Source organism: Electrona antarctica (assembly GCF_951216825.1).
Source record: "Electrona antarctica genome assembly, chromosome: 18".
NCBI lineage: Eukaryota > Metazoa > Chordata > Actinopteri > Myctophiformes > Myctophidae > Electrona > Electrona antarctica.
In genome coordinates this window covers 16764760-16784891 of record NC_136799.1, presented here as the reverse complement: position 1 = coordinate 16784891, position 20132 = coordinate 16764760, and the positions used below count along the sequence as shown (strand labels likewise).

The window sequence follows — 20132 nt, the reverse complement described above, 5'->3', positions numbered from 1 at the left end:
CTCCATATAGGCATAAAAGGGACACAGACAGACACGGGTACAATGGGTAATGTATAGCCGTTCCATCGTTACCGATTCGGTGCTCTACAGCCAGGCACCGGTCTAGTAGCCATTAAAAAGAAAAACATTCTTCTTGATTATTCAATTAATCGAAAAAGAAATCAATAAGATGAAAATTGATAGTTCTGTTGCAGACCTAGTTGGGTGAATTGGCGGTAGTGATAGGATTGGCTCCATGCTCTGTCTATTGAGCTGCAGTACACAGGGAATGGAAGCTCTCATCCTGTTATCAAGTCCTCTCACAAACGCAAAACTTGCGGAATGAGACCGCGCATCAACACCATTATTGTCTGCATTATCATTACAGCTCTGTTCTAATGCAGGGGTTCTCAACCCGTGGGTCGCGACCCCTCGGGGGGGGGGGGGTCGCCAAATTATTTTGGGGCGTCCTCAAATTATTTTAAAAGTATTTTAAAGAAGATATATTTATAATTGCTCAAACTGTCAGTCAGACACCTGCTTTAAACGTGAAGAATTAATGAGTGCTCCACCGTCTTACTTTGGGTAGTCTAGTATTTTCAAGTGCCTGGGTAAAAAACGTTGCCTTCCACCCATTATCTCATTGCCAAACTTATAATTGTCAGGCTTTTGGTCTTAGTGTTTAGAGTAGAGCTGGGAAATTAACCGAACATAAATCAAAAGTCTTAAGTCTTCATTTAGAAGACTTAATCTTAGAATAACAGAAAACTTACTAAGTTACTAGAATACTACAGGGTGAACCCTCATATTGGGATGGTCTCTCTCTCAGGATTGGTTTTCAAAGCAGCTGGGCGTAGGTTTGTTAGCATTGGGTTTTTTTGGGGTTTTTTAAGATTTATTTTTGGGCTTTTATGCCTTTATTGATAGGACAGTAGACTGACAGGAAATGGGGAGAGAGATGTTGAGGTATACGCAGCAGCAAAGGTCGTCGAGATCGGGATTTGTCAGGCTCGCATTGACGCCTAGGGTGCTCGGACCACCACGCTGGCCCGGGCAGCATTGGTTTTCTCCGCTGTTCAAGCCTACCAGACTACTGCTTGGCCAAGATCTCTGATCGCCTGGCTACGCGAGACTACTAGCCCAACTACTGCTACTACTACAACTACCGCTAACTCTTGAATGTTGTCAAGCCACTGTAACCCAGGTGCACATTATAGACTCCAAGGACTAGCTGACTATGTGTCCATATCCGTACAGCTAATTGTAGCCGTGGGCTACAGGGTCCCGTGGGAACTCATTCCAGAAGGAGCTAAGCTACCTGCCCAGGCCAGCGTTGGATATTTGAAGAGAAAAGAGGCCATCAGGGTCAGAAGAGATATACGATTGACGCACAGTCAGAGACAGAGAGACCATGTGTACAGTATATGGATAAGAGCAGACGTACAGAAACAGACAGGTGTGTGTACTGTATACAGTACACAATTTATGCACCCACACATACAGTATTGGACACAGTCGATGTAACACACACACACACACACACACACACACACACACACACACACACACATGCATGCATTTTTTAGGGACACAGACAGACACGGGTACAACGGGTAATGTATAGCCGTTCCATCGTTACCGACTCGGTGCTCTACAGCCGGGCACCGGTCTAGTAGCCATTAAAAAGAAAAACATTCTTCTTGATTATTCAATTAATCGAAAAAGAAATCAATAAGATGAAAATTGATAGTTCTGTTGCAGACCTAGTTGGGTGAATTGGCGGTAGTGATAGGATTGGCTCCATGCTCTGTCTATTGAGCTGCAGTACACAGGGAATGGAAGCTCTCATCCTGTTTTCAAGTCCTCTCACAAACGCAAAACTTGCGGAATGAGACCGCGCATCAACACCATTATTGTCTGCATTATGATTACAGCTCTGTTCTAATGCAGGGGTTCTCAACCCGTGGGTCGCGACCCCCCTTTGGGGGGTCGCCAAATTATTTTGGGGCGTCCTCAAATTATTTTAAAAGTATTTTAAAGAAGATATATTTATACTGTATATTATTAAGGTTATTTTTGCAGTCAGTTTGTATTGGGGGGGCGGGGCGGGGGTCGTGAGACATGGCCAAAGCATTTTTGGTCCCCAGCCAAAAACGTTGAGAACCCCTGTTCTAGTGCACCAAGACTCTCCATCTTCCTTACTTTTTTTTTGTTTCCTAGAAATCTGATTAATTTTCTTAATCCATTATTCATGTGGTTATGAGAAAGGGATTTTATCTATTCTCACAGCAATATGTTCTTCCCCCATGAGCAATACCACTGCAGCAAGCACAGGAGGAGGAGATTACATCACATTATACACACACACAAAACACATACACACACATACTGTAGACATGCATGCGCATTCACTTGCACTTACACACATGTACACTTACCAGGGTTTCCGTTAGCCGGTTAATACCGGCCATTCACCGATAACATTTTGAATTGGCAATAAATAAAATGATCAGCGGCCACGTACAGTAGGCCGTCTGCCATGCTAATGCTCCTCGTGATACACAGCACACACAGGAGACTCACACAGGGCCTCTTGCCTGATATACAGTGTGCTTCGTCCTACCACGGTGTATTGTGGCTAACAGAGCCGATCTACAAGCTCACAATGCATCGCATCCGCGCAGCACCATCTTACAACGAAGTATAAACCATGCTTTAGCTGGTGGCACAGTGGCGTGGAAAATCAACAAGTTGTAACTAAGAGTGCAACAAGGTTGTAAGAATAAAATGATGTGCAGAGAAAACACATTACCTTCCCAAAGTTCATTCAGCACTTCTTTCACCTCCTACAAACAATGTTGTGTGTGGAGGCCTTGGCCTTTGATTCCCTGAAGAAGGAAACTTGTTGCCGAAACGTTGGAAAAATAAAGATTTTGATGGCATCGTGACTACGAGTTGTGCGGCCTCTCTCCTTTCTCAGTCTGGAGGCCTTGGAGTAAAAAATAAAAAGCGTGGCCAAACTATAGTCCATACGCTTCAGACAAAGTTCTCAGGAAGGGGCCTTGGTACTCGACAGCAGAGGGCGGTGTATCTAGCCTTTTTTATTTATTTTTTAACCTGGTCACAACAACACAACAACACTGGAGCACTCATTACGTGTGCACATTTGTTGCAGTGGGTGACTGACTTCCTCAGAGTCAAATGGAAGAGAAAGGGGGAGTTATATATCCTTCCACATAATGATGTAATTGAGTCGTTTTAAAGAAGAGTGAAAATAAAACAAAATTAATAAAGGAAAATGTATAGCGTTCATCAAACATCACCAAACTAAATAGTTATGTATACTCTGTATGTACATGTCTTTACTCTTTACACATTTTGTCTCATGCATGATAAAAAGTTTCTCTCGTTTCACTCTCTAATTGGCTGTAAATTACATCATTACTGTGTGTGGTAGTATATACCAACCCCTTCCTCTTCATTCTGCTTGACTCTGAGAAGGCTCAAACTGTCAGACACCTGCTTTAAACGTGAAGAATTAATGAGTGCTCCACCGTCTTACTTTGGGTAGTCTAGTATTTTCAAGTGCCTGGGTAAAAAACGTTGCCTTCCACCCATTATCTCATTGCCAAACTTATAATTTAGTTTAGAGTAGAGCTGGGCAATTAACCGAACATAAATCAAAAGTCATTTGACTCATTTAGAAGACTTAATCTTAGAATAACAGAAAACTTACTAAGTTACTAGAATACTACAGGGTGAACCCTCATATTGGGATGGTCTCTCTCTCAGGATTGGTTTTCAAAGCAGCTGGGCGTAGGTTTGTTAGCATTGTTTTTTTTGTTTGTTTTTTAAGATTTATTTTTGAGCTTTTATGCCTTTATTGATAGGACAGTAGACTGACAGGAAATGGGGAGAGAGATGTTGAGGTATACGCAGCAGCAAAGGTCGTCGAGATCGGGATTTGTCAGGCTCGCATTGACGCCTAGGGTGCTCGGACCACCACGCTGGCTCGGGCAGCATTGGTTTTCTTCGCTGTTCAAGCCTACCAGACTACTGCTTGGCCAAGATCTCTGATCGCCTGGCTACGCGAGACTACTAGCCCAACTACTACTACTGCTACTACTACAACTACCGCTACTCCAACTCTTGAATGTTGTCAAGCCACTGTAACCCAGGTGCACATTATAGACTCCAAGGACTAGCTGACTATGTGTCCATATCCGTACAGCTAATAATGGCCGTGGGCTACAGGGTCCCGTGGGAACTCATTCCAGAAGGAGCTAAGCTACCTGCCCAGGCCAGCGTTGGATATTTGAAGAGAAAAGAGGCCATCAGGGTCGGAAGAGATATACGATTGACGCACAGTCAGAGACAGAGAGACCATGTGTACAGTATATGGATAAGAGCAGACGTACAGAAACAGACAGGTGTGTGTACTGTATACAGTACACAATTTATGCACCCACACATACAGTATTGGACACAGTCGATGTAACACACATACAGTAACACACAGTAATATGTGCATGAGTGTAGGAGTGTGACTGTTACAGAATATTTTTCTAACACACACACACACACACACACACACACACACACACACTGAAATGTTGAGTATGGGTCCCCAGCATGTAGATGTTAACTTATTATTGTCAACTAATATGTTGTGTTGTAGCTATGGCCGTTTATAGCCCAAGGAGTGTTTTTTTGCAAAACTAATGCTTGGAATGGATTCAGCATCATGTAAACCCCTAGTTTGACATATCACATGCTACATAAAGCATGATGAAATTTGGATTTTTTTTTGCCTTCTATAGGTTGTTAATGGTATGGTCACATATTATGCCAATTATGAAAATTGCTCAACATATGCAAGTTAGCATCCGGCAGTTTCTACATGCTGGGGACCCATACTAAACATTTCAACATAAAACGTTGGTGTACTCAACATGTCCGTGTTCACATTCTGGCTACTAGACTAATATACCATACATACTACAATGTATTGTACTTGACTCCTTGGTGATGGGCAGCTATTTTACTTCTGTGCCACTCGAGTGCTAGCAGTGTTAATTTAACCATATGTAACTCCTGCAGTGCACAAATGTAATTACACCACAATTTACCATAGCCATATACCACACTGTAGCAATATCATTTTATATATTTCTTACATGTATTATTATTACACATAAAACAATACAAAGATGTTTGCTCTGCATACTTCCTCTCAACAGTGAGAGTATAAACAGACCGGAGTGGCCTGGGATATACAAACAACTTCAGGTTATGTAGACAGTTTTACACCTTAGCTCACGATCACTGCTATCCCGTTCAGAAGCACTTCTGTCTTTAATTTCCCTAAAGTTCACCTCCAGCTTTGTGTTCTCCTCCCAGCATGCTGCTTGAGTGATGGAGAGAGGAGTCGTCAATATGTTTTACCTCCTTGTAAAACTTCACAATTCACAATCATTCATCCCCTTTGCTAGTTGTATGTTACTGTGTTTCTCTGAATACAAGCTGCTTGAAACTAATTGCTCATAGAGGGATTCATAAAGTTGTCTGAATTGAAACCCCACATCATGGTTGTCCTCCCATCACTGCTGTCCTTCCAGTTGGGTGTAGGTGATTTCAGCACAGCCTTGGCACCTCATCCAGCTGGCCAAAGACGTTATATCGCCTGGCTCCAGCCCCTTAATCACGGCCATTAAAAGTTTCTTTGATGTGAAAGTGAAAGTGTGTTCTCTCTGAGAAGTAAACAGAACAAGACATTTTAAAACGTGTCGTTGTTAATGAAGCCTTTTGACAAGATTCCCAGGATTTTCGATTGATTGATTCAATAGTACAGTACAGTACAGAGTCAAAGGTTATGCTAAAAGGATAACACAACAAGTCCCAGAGGACCACACTCCATTGTGGTCCATTTTACTCAATTCATCAGTAATACATATCGTCGCTGTCGGGCAAATTATTTTTGAGGGGCGCTAGCCCCTCCTATGCCCAGCTTTGTGTGTTTGTATTTTAGTGATTATTTGATTGGCTGAGCAGTGCACGCCATAGCGATGATTTGATTGGCTGAGAAAAGTACGTATTGAGGATAAAAAGTGAGGACAGAAAAGTGAAGACAGAAAAGTGAGGACGCAAATTGTGATTGGCCGGAATGAGTTGATGTATGTGATAAGAGCCCCCTCACTTCACACAGGTGTGATTTTTTTAAATATAAATCAGTGCTATTGAACACCTTTTACAGTATGTCTGTGTGGGTTTTACAAATATTGAACCAATGAAAAGTTAACCTAACATCATTGGATCCTCAAAACTGTCGTTCAAACCATCTCAACTCATCTAACAATACAGGCTTTAAATGTCAGGCTATTCAAAACCCACACTCTACTGAAAAAGGAAATTACACCACTTATTGAATTCTGTGATTAGCTTAATATTGGTTAGGGGATGATGAAGTTATCGCTGAGGACTCCCTCTTCAGCAGCGCCCATATCAGAAAACGGCTGCAATGGGAACACTTTCAGAATGAAGTGAAGTGAAATGGAAATTCAGGGTCAAGCTAGACATTATGCAAACAAGGACCGCTTTATCTTGTCCCACCAAAGATTTCCTATACAGGATGACAATATCTCCAACAAGTGGTCCTATAATGTGAGAAAGCAACAGGCCTGATGAAGTTACTTTACAAACTCCTAAAACAGAAGTCAATAGAAGCCTGCTGCATTGTCTTTACTTGGAGTAGTTGTGCATGAAATAACTTCACGCTGAAGATTTATTTTTGTTTAGAACAAACCTGGCTACAATGTTGCAGAGGTCTGCATCTAGACACTGTACAGTGGACAGATGAAAGGAGAGAGAGACCCCTATCTGAAATATTTTCAGATAGGGGTCCAGTCCACTGCCAAATACATGTTTACATACATCATTTGGGGGTGCTTGACATCTTTTGGCAAAAGAGTGTTCCTAAATGTTCACAGAGAATGTGTTATTGTGCAACAAATCTCCGTACTTGATAGTGAAAGCTATTCACTTTTGAGTTGAGTTTGAATTAAGTGATACGATTTAGCTAATTCCGGCATGTTTACACTTCTGTTACCTGTAATTGTGTTGTTCATGAAATATATAAATCAAGTAAAGTAAATAAACATTCAGTGAGGACATTGGTAAGATACAGTAGTCACCACTTCAGATGTGAATATCATTTTTGGGGAATGGAACTCCCCCAAAATGTCTTATCACTCTTTTTGATACTTTTCTTCTCTCACTATTTTACTCATAGTACTTATTATACTTATGCAGTACCTTGTCTTATTTGTCTTGCTGAAATGGATGGATTTGTTTTTACGTCCGGATACCCCGTCCAGAACAGACTTCAGACACGCCTCCTCTTCAATAAAAAAGGAAGTGCTTTTTTTATGCGGTGGACTGACAATTGTGTTTGTCGGAGCACCCTCCTAGGCCTCTTGGGTGGAGCATGAAGGGTTTACCTCTGCACCTATTTTGGAGTGGTGCAACCACTCCTATACAGAGCTTTGTGTGTGGCTGGGTCCATGGCTGTGCCCGATCACGAAAATAGCATTTGGTTGGTTTGTGTTGTGCAGCCTAACACACACATATTAACTGTATATATGATTTTGGGTGTGAAAGTACAGTACAGTACAGTAGAGGGACCCCCTGGGGAACCGCACACGGTACCTGTCATTTCTCGACCGTTTCGGACGCAGGGTGGCTCGCCGGAACCGCGCCAGCACACTGGGCGCGTTCTTGTGGGTCTGAAAGTTCCGGGGACCCCCACACGGAGTTGCACCACTCACTTCACACGGGTGTGATTTTTTTTAAATACCGTACAAGTACAAAGTACAAGAATGTAGCTTTGGCTAACTCTGGCCCATTTACATTGAGGTGAAAACTGACATGTTGATTAATGAGCTTTGTCCCTGTCAAATAAATGTAGTGGAGTCAGTCATATAAGTATCCAAAAGTACAAATACTCAAGTAAAGTCAGATACTTAATACAGATTAAAAATATGCACCTGGAAAATGCAAGTACAGTACTCAAGTGAATGTACTTTGTTTCTGTCTAGTGTCCACCATTGATCTCACCTGACTTGTTCCGTTGTCCTCCTGTGTGCATCCTAGGTAAAGGAGATGTGTTTGGAGATGTGTTCTGGAAGGAGACGACCCTAGCGCACGCGTGCGCTAACGTGCGTGCCCTGACCTACTGTGACCTTCACATCATCAAGAGAGAGGCTCTGCTCAAGGTGCTGGAGTTCTACACAGCCTTCGCCAACTCCTTCTCTCGCAACCTCTTTCTCACCTGTAACTTACGCAAGAGGGTATGGTGCACACACACGCACACACACACACACACACACACACACACACACACACACACACACACACCAATTCAAGGCATCAGACTCCCTCTTCATCCTCACTTCTATTTTTTGTCTCTCCTTCCCTGCATTGTTTGTTTTCCCTCCATTAGTTTACCATGCGCTCCTCTCTCTCTCTCTCTCTCTCTCTCTCTCTCTCTCTCTCTCTCTCTCTCTCTCTCTCTCTCTCTCTCTGTGGTGATAAATTATACATACAATATCCATCGCCTCATTATGTCCTGTGCCCTTTTGGCAGTGCTGGCATCATAGCAGGCAACTACGTCTGCCTCTGCAGGGTGCTGTGTGTGTGTGTGTGTGTGTGTGTGTGTGTGTGTGTGTGTGTGTGTGTGTGTGTGTGTGTGTGTGTGTGTGTGTGTGTGTGTGTGTGTGTGTGTGTGTGTGTGTGTGTGTGTGTGTGTGTGTGTGTGTGTGTGTGTGTGTGTGTGTGTGTGTGTGTGTGTGTGTGTGTGTGTGTGTGTGTGTGCGTTTGAGTTCTAGGTAATAATCTTTAGTGCATTCAATTAAATGCTTAAGGCGGGGCAAGTTTGCACTGCACACGTGTTTGTCAGAGAACTGTTTTATACCGTGAGCACGTGTGTGTTGACGTGTGTGTACAGTAACAGACTGTATGCATCCATTTATCATGTGCACTTATACAGACGCCTGCTGCATATTAGATCCATATGATGCGTGACAGTGTGGTACAGAGAGGACATTGATTCGGTTGTGATGCCATGTCCCCTAATCTGGTCAGTAACAGTGACCACTTGAAATCAAACACATGGACAGTACATTGATCATTCATATCAAGAGGACACATTCTCCTAGTGAAGCTCACATACGGACCACATCCATCTCTCCCTTTCCATCGCAGGGTCAGCCTTTTCAGCCATCTGTCTGGCAATTTGAGCACTCTGCAGGGTTCCCACGGTCATGACATTTCTGGAAATATTTTGGAAAAAAAAATCATTTTCCAGTCCTGGAATAGGTTTGGAATTGTATCCAGGATCCTGGAAAAATAGTTGGCTATGCATTGATTTTTTTACATTTTCCCACAATAACATGTAACAAAATATGTAACATAAGTCGTTATTTGCCAAACAGGCTGCGTGATTGCAGCCTAATGTTTACCAGTATGTGACAAAAAGAACAGATCTACAATCTCACAACATGCTGCAGTGTGATCCTATGCCCTAGGTCCCTAGCATATACAGTAGGTAGCAAAACATTTGGCACATTTTTTTTAATAGAATTATAGCATTCTATATTCTATGCTTTATTGTTGCTACACTGCCTGTCTTTGGGCATTGCACATACTGTAGGAGTAATAGACTCATTATTGCGCTGAATGATTGTTATATAGCCCATGAAATTGGGTTAAATATTCTAGAAAAGTTTTGGAAACTCATTAGTAAAAATGTGTGGGAACCTACCCTGACTCTAAAGAGCATACAAATGGTGAAGTGGACCGTTGCTGGTCCATTTGGTTCCATTTATAAACCCGTAGGATTGTACTGTGTAAAAGTCTATAGTCATAGATCAGTTGAAACCTTTCTTACTGCTGGGCACTTGTTAATCACCTCATCCTTCTCACATGACTACATACATGGCTGTAGGCACCCGCACATGGGTTAAACTATTGCTACTGCAGTTTCTGTGTCTAACAAAACGATGTCTCCATTGTGCATGCTATTTATTTCATGACTGTTACATGGCTGTAGGCACCCGTGCACGGGTTAAACTATTGCTACTGCAGTTCATGTGTCAAACAAAAACATGTCTCCAGTGTGCATGCCATTTATTTCTTGCGTCAGGGAGCTTGTTTTGTCTGTTCATTGCTCATCTTGTGTTGTCATCCTGTCGTCTAGTCGCCGCCGCTGCACTGCTTCTGTAATCGTTATTCATTAGAAGGTCGCAACCTACTGTAGGAGGTACAGGATTACATTCTGTTGTAATCCGGATTATGTGATGACAACAAAGTTGACTTGACTCCCAGTAGTGTGTGAAAACACAGATATGTGAAATGCAAGTGGAAGATGCTTTATAGCTGTCAGATAAATAACACAAAGACAGGGAGTGTCTTTGTGCCTTAAAATGACTCTCAAAATGACTCTTACCTGTCCTATGGTTTGGATCTGGTGGATGTACAGAAAATAAACTCTTGCTGGTATACAGATGAAAGCCTGTGAATTAAGAATCTGTTCAGCACACAACCAATACATTAGCACATGCTAGTTATGTGACCCTGTGAGGGAAGGAGCAGATGGAACTCACACAACAAATCAAAAAATAGAATCAGAACAAATAACATAACCCACACCACACCACACCACACCACACCACACCACACCACACCACACCACACCACACTAGACTACACCACACTCCCTTCCCTTCCCTTCCCTTCTCTCTACTCCTCGTGCCACTTTGTTCTTCTATTACCCAGAATCATGACAGCTGCTAGACAGCGGCCATGATAAATGTAAACAAGTTCCAACCAGGAGCTCAGCCGGAGAAGACAATGTGTGTCAATCTGTCACTCACACAGTAATGTGATGGCTTCCTAAGAATCTGCATCCCAAAGACTTCCCATTGTCTATCCTCTCTGCCAGTCCATGTATCTTTCCAACCATAAGCCATAAGAATTGTGCATTTTCTGTCAGAAATAGACACTAATACAGCCGCGTGAAAGGTTAGTTGGATAAACTGTTGAAACCAGTGCAGTATTTCAATGTTTTTGCATTCACTTGGTATCAACCCCCCCCCTCTCTCTCTCTCTCACTCTCTCTCGCTCTGTCGCTCTGTCTTTCTGTTCTCTCTCTCTCTCTGTCTGTCTGTCTCTTTGTATGATCTTAATGCCTCGTTGATACTGGCAGCTTCAAATACAAAACTACAAAGCTAGCATATGTCGGCGAGTCACTGTTGAAGTGTTGATCAACACACTTATTGACATCATCAAGTGTGCGTCCGACATGCAAGAAAAATATAAAGGAAAATGGTTAAACAACACTTTGTGGTTTTGTAGCTTTGTAGTTGCAGTTGCTGCCAGCTCGATTTGGGATTGGAACTTTGTAGATTTTGTAGCAGCTACAAACATCGGGCGTCGTTATTCTTTATCGTCATGTCCCTGGCTTGGTATCTGCCAGTCTGAACACAGCATAATACTTTAGAGAAGTTGAGCATTAAAGGGGAATTTCTCCCTAACCCTTTCTTTACAAAAGTAAGTTGATAATTATGTATATTGACCAAAAAATAAAAATAAAGATATAGGGGAGCTATAGGGGAGATATAGGGGAGCCGTGCAAGTAATCCCACACAGGACTTGACTGTAGTCCGCACAGATAACAGGAACCATGTTATGTAAGATATCAAAGGTTTCCTTTCCTTTTTTATGGAGTCTTTTCTTTTAAGTGTGCACTTGGAGAAAATACTGTTAGATCCTGTCCTGTCTGCTTGAGATGTATTACCTTTAATCATATTACCTTTTGGGAAAAGGGCATCGGCAGTGAACTATGCCTTAATATGCTTTCTGCAGCTCTCTCTTTGTTCATCCATAGGATTTCCAAATGCTCTTGTTTATTCCTCACAGGGAAACTCCAATAATGATTGTTAATCAGAATTAATCAAACATTTTCCCCCTCTTAGACCAGGAATCTTAATTGACTATTAATCAGAATTACAGTGCAGAATTCTGGAATGGAACATCCTCTTGCTTCTCACCACCAGGAAATTCTAATGGCTATTTATTAGAACTAGGCATGCAACGATATATCGTATATCGATATATATCGATATTAATCCCGACGATATGAATCGATTCATTGAAATTAAAAAATCAGTAAAAAAAGGGGGGGGGGGCTGCTAGTGTGTGATGTGAAATGTGAGCTTTAGTCATATTCCATCATATTCAAGTGCTTTTGGAGAGAAATGAGAGTCACTTTCAGTAGTAGAGCACTGTAGAGGGGAGCTGTGTGTGTCTGACTGTGCCCAGGTGATGATGGTCGTTGATGCTCATCAAGGAAGGCAATTATGTTTCTGCACTGTCAAAAGTAATGCTACTTCTTTTGCAATGTAATTAAATAAAAAATGTGAAAAAAGCTCGGGGGCTATGGTCCATGCCTCTGCTTCTGATATCCCCCCTCTGGTGATATGTTTCTCCGCTTCTGGTCAGACTGGTCTTCAGGTCATAAATACATTTCCTTTTGGGAAATGTAGGCTGTCTGTCTGGTGTGTTTGATATTTATGCTTAATAACATTGAATTTTAATAATTAAATTTTAACCGTATGTTAACTACATTAACCCACATTTAGACACTTTCTTATATATTTTTTATTTAAAAAAATGGTAAGAATAGCAGATTTATAAGCTCCCAACATATCACGATGCAACGCGTTGTGGGCTAGTTGTTGAGTAGATCGGCTATTTCACTATTTGTTGTATGAAATAGTATAATCGAACCCTGTGTGGCTAGAAGTCCAGGCTCAGTTTGGGGTTGCATATGAGCCTGCAGGTGATAGGAGGAGGGCTTTAAGTACATTCAGATAAGATTGCACTTTATTGATCCCACATGGGGGGAAATGCAGTCATTCCAGCAGCCAGGACACAAACTATGCATTTATGAAGATGCAATCTAGTGTCTGTTATACTGTAGGCTACCGGTATGTATCTATTCACTGTGCACTTGTGCCACCAGAACAAAATGCTTGTACTTTACACTTGGCAATTAAAGCAATACAAATGAAGTAGAGTTCTATTACTAGAAAACCCTCAGGCGATGCAAACCACAGACATACATATGGTAAACGCATCTGAATTCATATGAGGGACAACATACAACTGTAACAAATGGACTTGCTGCATTTCAAGATTCAGTAAAGGTGGCCTGGCTAGTGTAAGGCCACCTTTACTGAATCTTGAAATGCAGCAAGTCTGAAATCTGAAATCTGATAGCACCACACACTACAGGATAATCGGAGCGGGGCAGAGCAAATATCAAACATTCTTGATGTTGATCGGGTCGATCCCGATCGCGCTTTGAGCGGTCGGGCACCCCCCCGAGCGTCAAAAATGCCCGATTATCGGCTAGTGTAAGGCCACCTTATTTATCACCATGTCAACGAGACAATGATTGGACAACAAAAACAAAAGATACCGGGTGCTTACGGTTATGAACTAATGAACTCTATTCCAAGGGAATGCAAGGTGCTCACGAAGTCAAATTTGTAGACTATAGAGGAAGGAGAAGACTGCAGCTTACATCAGCACACTAGAATTGAGTCAAGCATATACTGCACTTAAAATGTCTTTATTGGTTTAGGGCAGCTTTTGTTTGACCCGTATGGGTTTAACTCTGATCGTGAAAATAGAGAAAATAATAAACCAGAGTTCATTCTACACAGATAGTGGTAAGGGGGCCTAATTACACCAGCATATCATGTATGGAAAGGTTACCAGTCCGTCATAATCATACAAATTAAATGAATTGTAATTAGTTTTGTTCAGGGAGGAACAAAACAATACAATGCAAATACGCAGAAGAGCATAAACATTAATCATCTTAATGGCAAACCTCCTCCGATTTGCTAAATCCGAAAATAAAAGGCAAACAGCACTGCCTGTAGTCTGTTGACGGCTGTGATTTTTAGGATAGCTTGTGTCACCGGGAGGGGTACTGGTCTAAATGGAACAGACTGGATAGCTGGAGGGCTTTTACCAGCTTTCTGTTGGATTATTCATGTGCCCGTGTGTGTATGTGTGTGTGTGTGTGTGTGTGTGTGAGCGTGTGTGCGTGTGCGTGCGTGCGTGCGTGCGTGCGTGCGCGCGTTTCGGAGGTGGAAATAAAATGAAAGGGTTTTGTACTGTATAGGTAGGTGTCTGTGTGCAGGCGTGCATGAGTATGAACACGTGCGTGTAGTATGTGGTCCACAATCCACGTTCACTCACAGCCTGGATAATGTTATCTCAGTGCTTGAATGTAACAAAGTAGACTGTTGTTTTAATCATAGCCTTGACCATCAAATAACTCTGGGGACTGGGTATTCCAAACACGTGTCTCTTCTCCCAGAGTACAGCGCTGATTGCAAGTAGCAATCCAGGTATTTGATTGCTCTTCCTTCATGGACTCTAATGATAGAAAAGTTTGCTGAACTTGTATCACAAATTAACACTTCTGGTGGTGGAAAATCTTTCAGAATAAAGGAGCTGTAGTGCCATGCCGATGAGGGGGATTTTACTCTGAAAACCCCTGCCTTCCATTTCCCCCCAAAACCGGGAGGTGAAATCTACTACAGTACATCGCGCTAGTAAGTTTGATCACTCTTTAGAATTGTCAATATTGTAACCAAGACACATGAAGTCAGAAATTAGGACAGAACATCGCCGATATGATCAATCTGTGCGGATGCAGCGTAGATTCAGAGAATATAGCGAGTTTTGTCGATCCATAAACCAGGAAGTAAGCCAAACAGGCGCGGGCGGGTCTGCTGTCAAAAAAAATATTTTAGCGATCACGTTTTATATAATTAAAAGGGACCTAAAAACGTGCCAACACATCTTCGGCCTCCGGGTGTAATTATAAAGACGTGTGGACATCAGAAGTGTTAATGAACAAGGCTCAGCACAAACAGCCAAAGCTTTCTTGAGTTTGACCTGAAGGAAGATGAGTATGAGAAACGATAAATAAAAATCAAGGCTTTTTTTTTTTTACTTGTCACTACTCGTACACAGACATTTTGCGCTGTGCTGTGCACAAGTACTGTGCTATACGACAATGACAAGTAAATAACCAAAAAAAAGGAAAACTCAGATCAGATAAGCATAACAGTGAATAAATATCACAAGCATCTTGTCAGCTCTCTATAAATTGAACACATTGTTTGTGGCATTCTCAGGTGATAAAGTTATTTCAGGTGGCATTGGCTGCAATAGTACCAATCTCAACTTCATCCAATGAGAGGTTTTTCTCTGTTGAAGTGAGTTAAAGGTTATCTGAGGACCACCATGTTAGATGACGATAGATCTAATAATGCTAATGGCTGTGGAACTACTGTAAATCTCTGTCTGAATTTGTAAGAAACCTTGATTGGGTCGATTGCCTGTTGTAGAATTAAAGGGCAAGACAGTTTTTATTCATTTAGTTATTATTATTATGTTTTTAGAATGTTTTTTCTTTATGGCTTTTATCATATTATGCGATTCAAATTTGGTAACTAATATATTCAAACTTTTAGATTTTTGTCGCTGTGTGTTATTTCTTCCAGGCTGGTGTGTTGTGGGTCTTTGATTCTCTCTGCATTTGTTGCATTTGGGCTTTGTGTGCTATTGGTGCATATTATGTCTTGAGGTGGTTCTTTTGTTATAGTTTTGCTATAGTGTTGCTATAGTTTCAACTTAAACTGACATCACAACCAGAACAATGATGAATTGAAAGAGTAAAAAGGAGTTCCCAACAGTGAATACCGGTACTACTACACGAGAGGGTGTTTATTGTCATTAATGCACGCCTGCGATGCTGCAGGAACTCCAGGAATTCCGAAACGCAGCGCAGAAGTGCATTTATGACGATAAAGATCACCCTTTAATATTGCAATTATACAGTTACCCTTAAAACTAAGATAATCGCAAAAAAAATTAATGAGAGATGTAGAAAGAAAGAAAAACTAGCTAGCCTAGCCACGAGTCTGCTGCGCTCTGGGAGAACAGAGCAGGTGATTTCTTTGTTTTGATTAGGTGTTCCTATACTGTCGTTTAAGCCGGCACGGCTAGAATGCTGTTTCAACGAATCAGATTGCTTCCTCGAAACGACCTGTTGTATAATGTAGATTCTACAGTATTCACTACAGTTCTACAGTCAGTGTAGAACCTTATTTCTCTCTCTTTTCCTCTCTAAGCATTATGCTGTCCATGGTGCTGAATGGTGCATGTCAGACAGAGGGTCAGTTATTGATTCACACATTGTGAAGCCTACAGAACTTTTAGTTTCACAACAGTTGTGTTATCTACAAGATGGCATGGCAGCCACTGAAAGTTTTAATACATGTCTTGGGAAATTCTAGTTGAAGATATTTAAATGATTATGCAAGTTGTCATGTGAAACTGAGCTCTTCTGTTCTATCTATATTCAATTCAATCTTTATTTCAGGTCCATATCACAATACAATTACAGAAAGGAAAAGAAAATGCAAAACATTGTTCAGTTTCTGACATACAAGCAACAGAACTGTGTGTAGGGTCCATTATGATGTAATTTACTGACTCAGATGCCCTACACATAAGCCTGCACAGCTGAGCAGGTTGTTATCCCGACAATAACAAACATCTGGCTTGCACTGAAGCTTCTTGGAGCTCTCAGCAGCAGCAGCAGCATGCAGTCATTATAAGCCACTGTGAGTCGTCTGATGCTGCCTTGTCTGTAGCGACACCAAATATACTCTCGCATAGCTTCTCTGCCTACTGATACGTGGTGGCATTTAAATTGAGTGAGTGGACTAAAACTGGATGGAAACATCCATTTAGAAAAAAAACAAAAAACAGCATAAAACATATGGATGGTATCTATCAGGATTGTATTCAAAGCAGTCGCCATAGGTTCAAGCCCATATTTTGATGTCCTCAGATGTACAGTATCAGTAGGTGATTATGTCTACTGTATCTATAGCCTCAATATTATTTTGGTAACAAATATATTAATATATTATTGGCCAATGATGTTGCTGTCATGTGACCTTTTAAAATGGTATAAACCAAATTTGAATTGAAATGGCATTGCAAATGGAGATGGCCTATATAGTGTAGGCTACTGCATAGTTACACATAGACATATTTCAATTATTATTAGAGTGGATCTAAAGTAGACTAAGACCTTATTGCGGCCCCGGACGGTTAGCTCAACCGTCCGGGCACCTGGGCTGCTGAATCAGCCTGGCGGCCTTTGCCGCGTGTCTTCCCCCATCTCTCTCCCCATTTCCTGTCAGTCTACTTTCAACCTATCAATAAAGGCAGAAAAAGCCAAAAAACATATCTAAAGACCTTATTGCGACAGACCTTATTGCGACAGTAGGTCGCAAGTATGAAAACCTGAATTTCATGTCCGTCACCCGTCTGACACGCTCCATATGCATTTCATGTCCGTCATGCCTCGTGACATGCTCCATATATGGCCATCTCCATAATGATCATGACATGGAGAAGACCCGATCATCACCTAGATCTGCATATATGGAGCCGGCCAGCAACTCTACATCTGACCTCACGGACACCAGATTAATTGTTTAACTCCTGCTTCTTAACTGTACCGTATTACTGGTTTTGTAGCAGGCTTTCACGTTTAAAAATAGATTTGCAGAACATAGCTGAGGGGCTAACTGGCATTACGTGAACTATAAGGGCTAAATAACAGCTCTCAGAGCAAAAATCCACCCTGAGGCAGATGACCGTAGGCCATGAAACTCATCTCAGCGTTACATGAGCAGAACAGAGCTCCAACTCTCTTATAGGAGCTTTAAAATAACAGTTCAACTGAGAGATATAATAAGCATGCCTGACATTCCTCATATTTGGCTCTGCTCCAATCAGATCAGTTGAGCTCATTGACAGCCCTGCTTTTTATATGGAGAGCAGTAGTAGAGAGCAGGTGTCTGCGCTGTGATACGATCACTATGATCAGACAATGCAGTCTCCATGCCCGTCATAGTCAAAATTGTTTTTGGGGGGACTAGCAGAAGCATTAGCAGAATGGCGAATTTAAGCAATTAAATTAGTGTCCCAACTACTCATCGTAGTTGGACACTACGGGCCCTATTAAGGAAGTGGAATCTAATTACATATAATTTTACAGTTTTTAAGACGTGGGGGCGGGTGCAATGTCATATTACAATTATGGGCCAGGTAAGAAGCGCTTTCGACACCCCGTGGTGTGAGCAAAACGGCCTTGAATTAGTCATGGGAGTGTTTAAGGGAGTTTTGAGGCTTACCCAATGAACATGTCCGTACTATTCTCTTTACGACACCAGCTGATGATGCGCCCTTTTCGGCAAGTGGTATTACATTTCTGCAGACTGGCACCATAGACATGACATGACTTTGTCACATTTGGGTTAATTATTCATATTGCACTGCATGCTGTCACCTTTATGCCTCCAAAGAACAGATCCACAAGCTGTCACAGCCATGATGTGCATAGCTTGTAGGCCTATGTCTCTATTTTGTTAAGTAACTTGCAGTTTTCATTGGAAAGTCATTACAGCGGCGCAGCCATATGCTAAGGGAGGGAGATATACGCACATCGTCACTTAATTTGTTTCTGTTCTAAGCATGAAAAACAGCTGTAAAAATCTTTATTCTAGTTGATTTGATTCATAAATGAATAACTAAGACTTTGAAATGGCACCTACCTATACCTTTCAGATCGGAATGGAACTGCGAGTAGATACGCAGCATTGGCTGGCAAATTGGCAATCCATGCGTAATGTTCCCAGAATCGTCTAACCCCCGAACATACAAGTTCGTTTGATATTGTTTAATTCGATAAAAATAGAACCATGTACCATACAGCGAATGAAAGCAAGATTCCTAAGGAATATGGGGATTTTTACATTTTAAAAAACGGTTGAGAAATGAGAGAACCATGAGTGTTTATAATATCAAATATTATAAGAATAATATGAAAGACAAACGGGCTGTGAAGAGCTCAGCTCACCATCCCGACAAGGAGGAAATATAGCCTATAGTGCATGCACGTATATGCACTGACTGTTGCACACACGCTCTTTATTTGTTTCTATTGAAAAACACCAGTAAAATAACGTTTATTTTATTTTATTTCATTCGAGTCACGACGAAGGAATGAGTTGAAATGCCATACGTGCGCCATGCGTATTGCTGCGGCCCCAATGTTATGGTCTTCGCTCGTAGCATATTATTGAAGAAGAATTGAGTCGGGTGTGATACAGCGTATGAAAGCAAACCTCCCAATGAGTATGGAGATGTTTTAATTTCTAAAAAAGGTTGAGAAATGAGCGATATATGACCCTTTATAATCTCAACGAGAAAGCCAGAAAACTCGCTGTTGCCATGTGTCATAGAAACAAGTAAATAGGTCTATAAACATACTCCCAAAAGAATCGCATATAACAGGGGTCTACAACCTATTTTAAATGAAGTGCCATGTTTTTATTTTCTAGATAGTGAGTCTGCCATATCAAGATTCCTTTTAATGACACCACATTAAAATTTCCAGCATATTTTGATTGTCCACAAATATAAAGTTCTTCCTTCTTTTTACATATTTTCTTGCACATTGTTAGAATGATCATTATAAATATATATCCCCCTGCAGTCAGAGTTCATTGTTTTAATGAATGAATGTGATGCATTGTGAGCTGGTAGATCTGCTATTTTCAAAAGTAATCTTTGAAAAAAGTGACAATTGTGGAATATTTTTGAAAAGTGTTATTGAAACATTTAAAAACACAAATCTGTCATGGGGGTCACTGGCTTAGTTGGGCAAATGCATTAATCTGGGGGTCCTTGACATGGGAATGTCGCTGTGTGAGGATCACTGGTTTAAACAACATTAGGAGAAAGCCCAAATAAGCACTTTAGAAACAAGAAAAGCAACCACAACTACCAATATTTACAAGCATCTTTGCAGAAAAAGAAGCCGCTTATAATAAACAGACATGGCAACACTCCAGCAGCACTCCAGAGCCGCTCAAGTGTCAAATCAAACAGTGCTTTTTGCTTTTAAGACGTGGTCAGACCCAGGCGGA

General features: G+C 41.4%; 1 protein-coding gene across 1 annotated transcript in view; it reads left to right on the top strand.

The window, feature by feature from the left end:
- kcnh5b (potassium voltage-gated channel, subfamily H (eag-related), member 5b) overlaps positions 1 to 20132 on the top strand; it is a 158212-nt gene that overhangs the window by 116605 nt on the left and 21475 nt on the right. The window contains exon 13 of the mRNA XM_079528164.1: positions 8128 to 8324. Within this exon, the coding sequence (XP_079384290.1) occupies positions 8128 to 8324 (197 nt within the window). The remainder of the gene's footprint in view (positions 1 to 8127; positions 8325 to 20132) is intronic.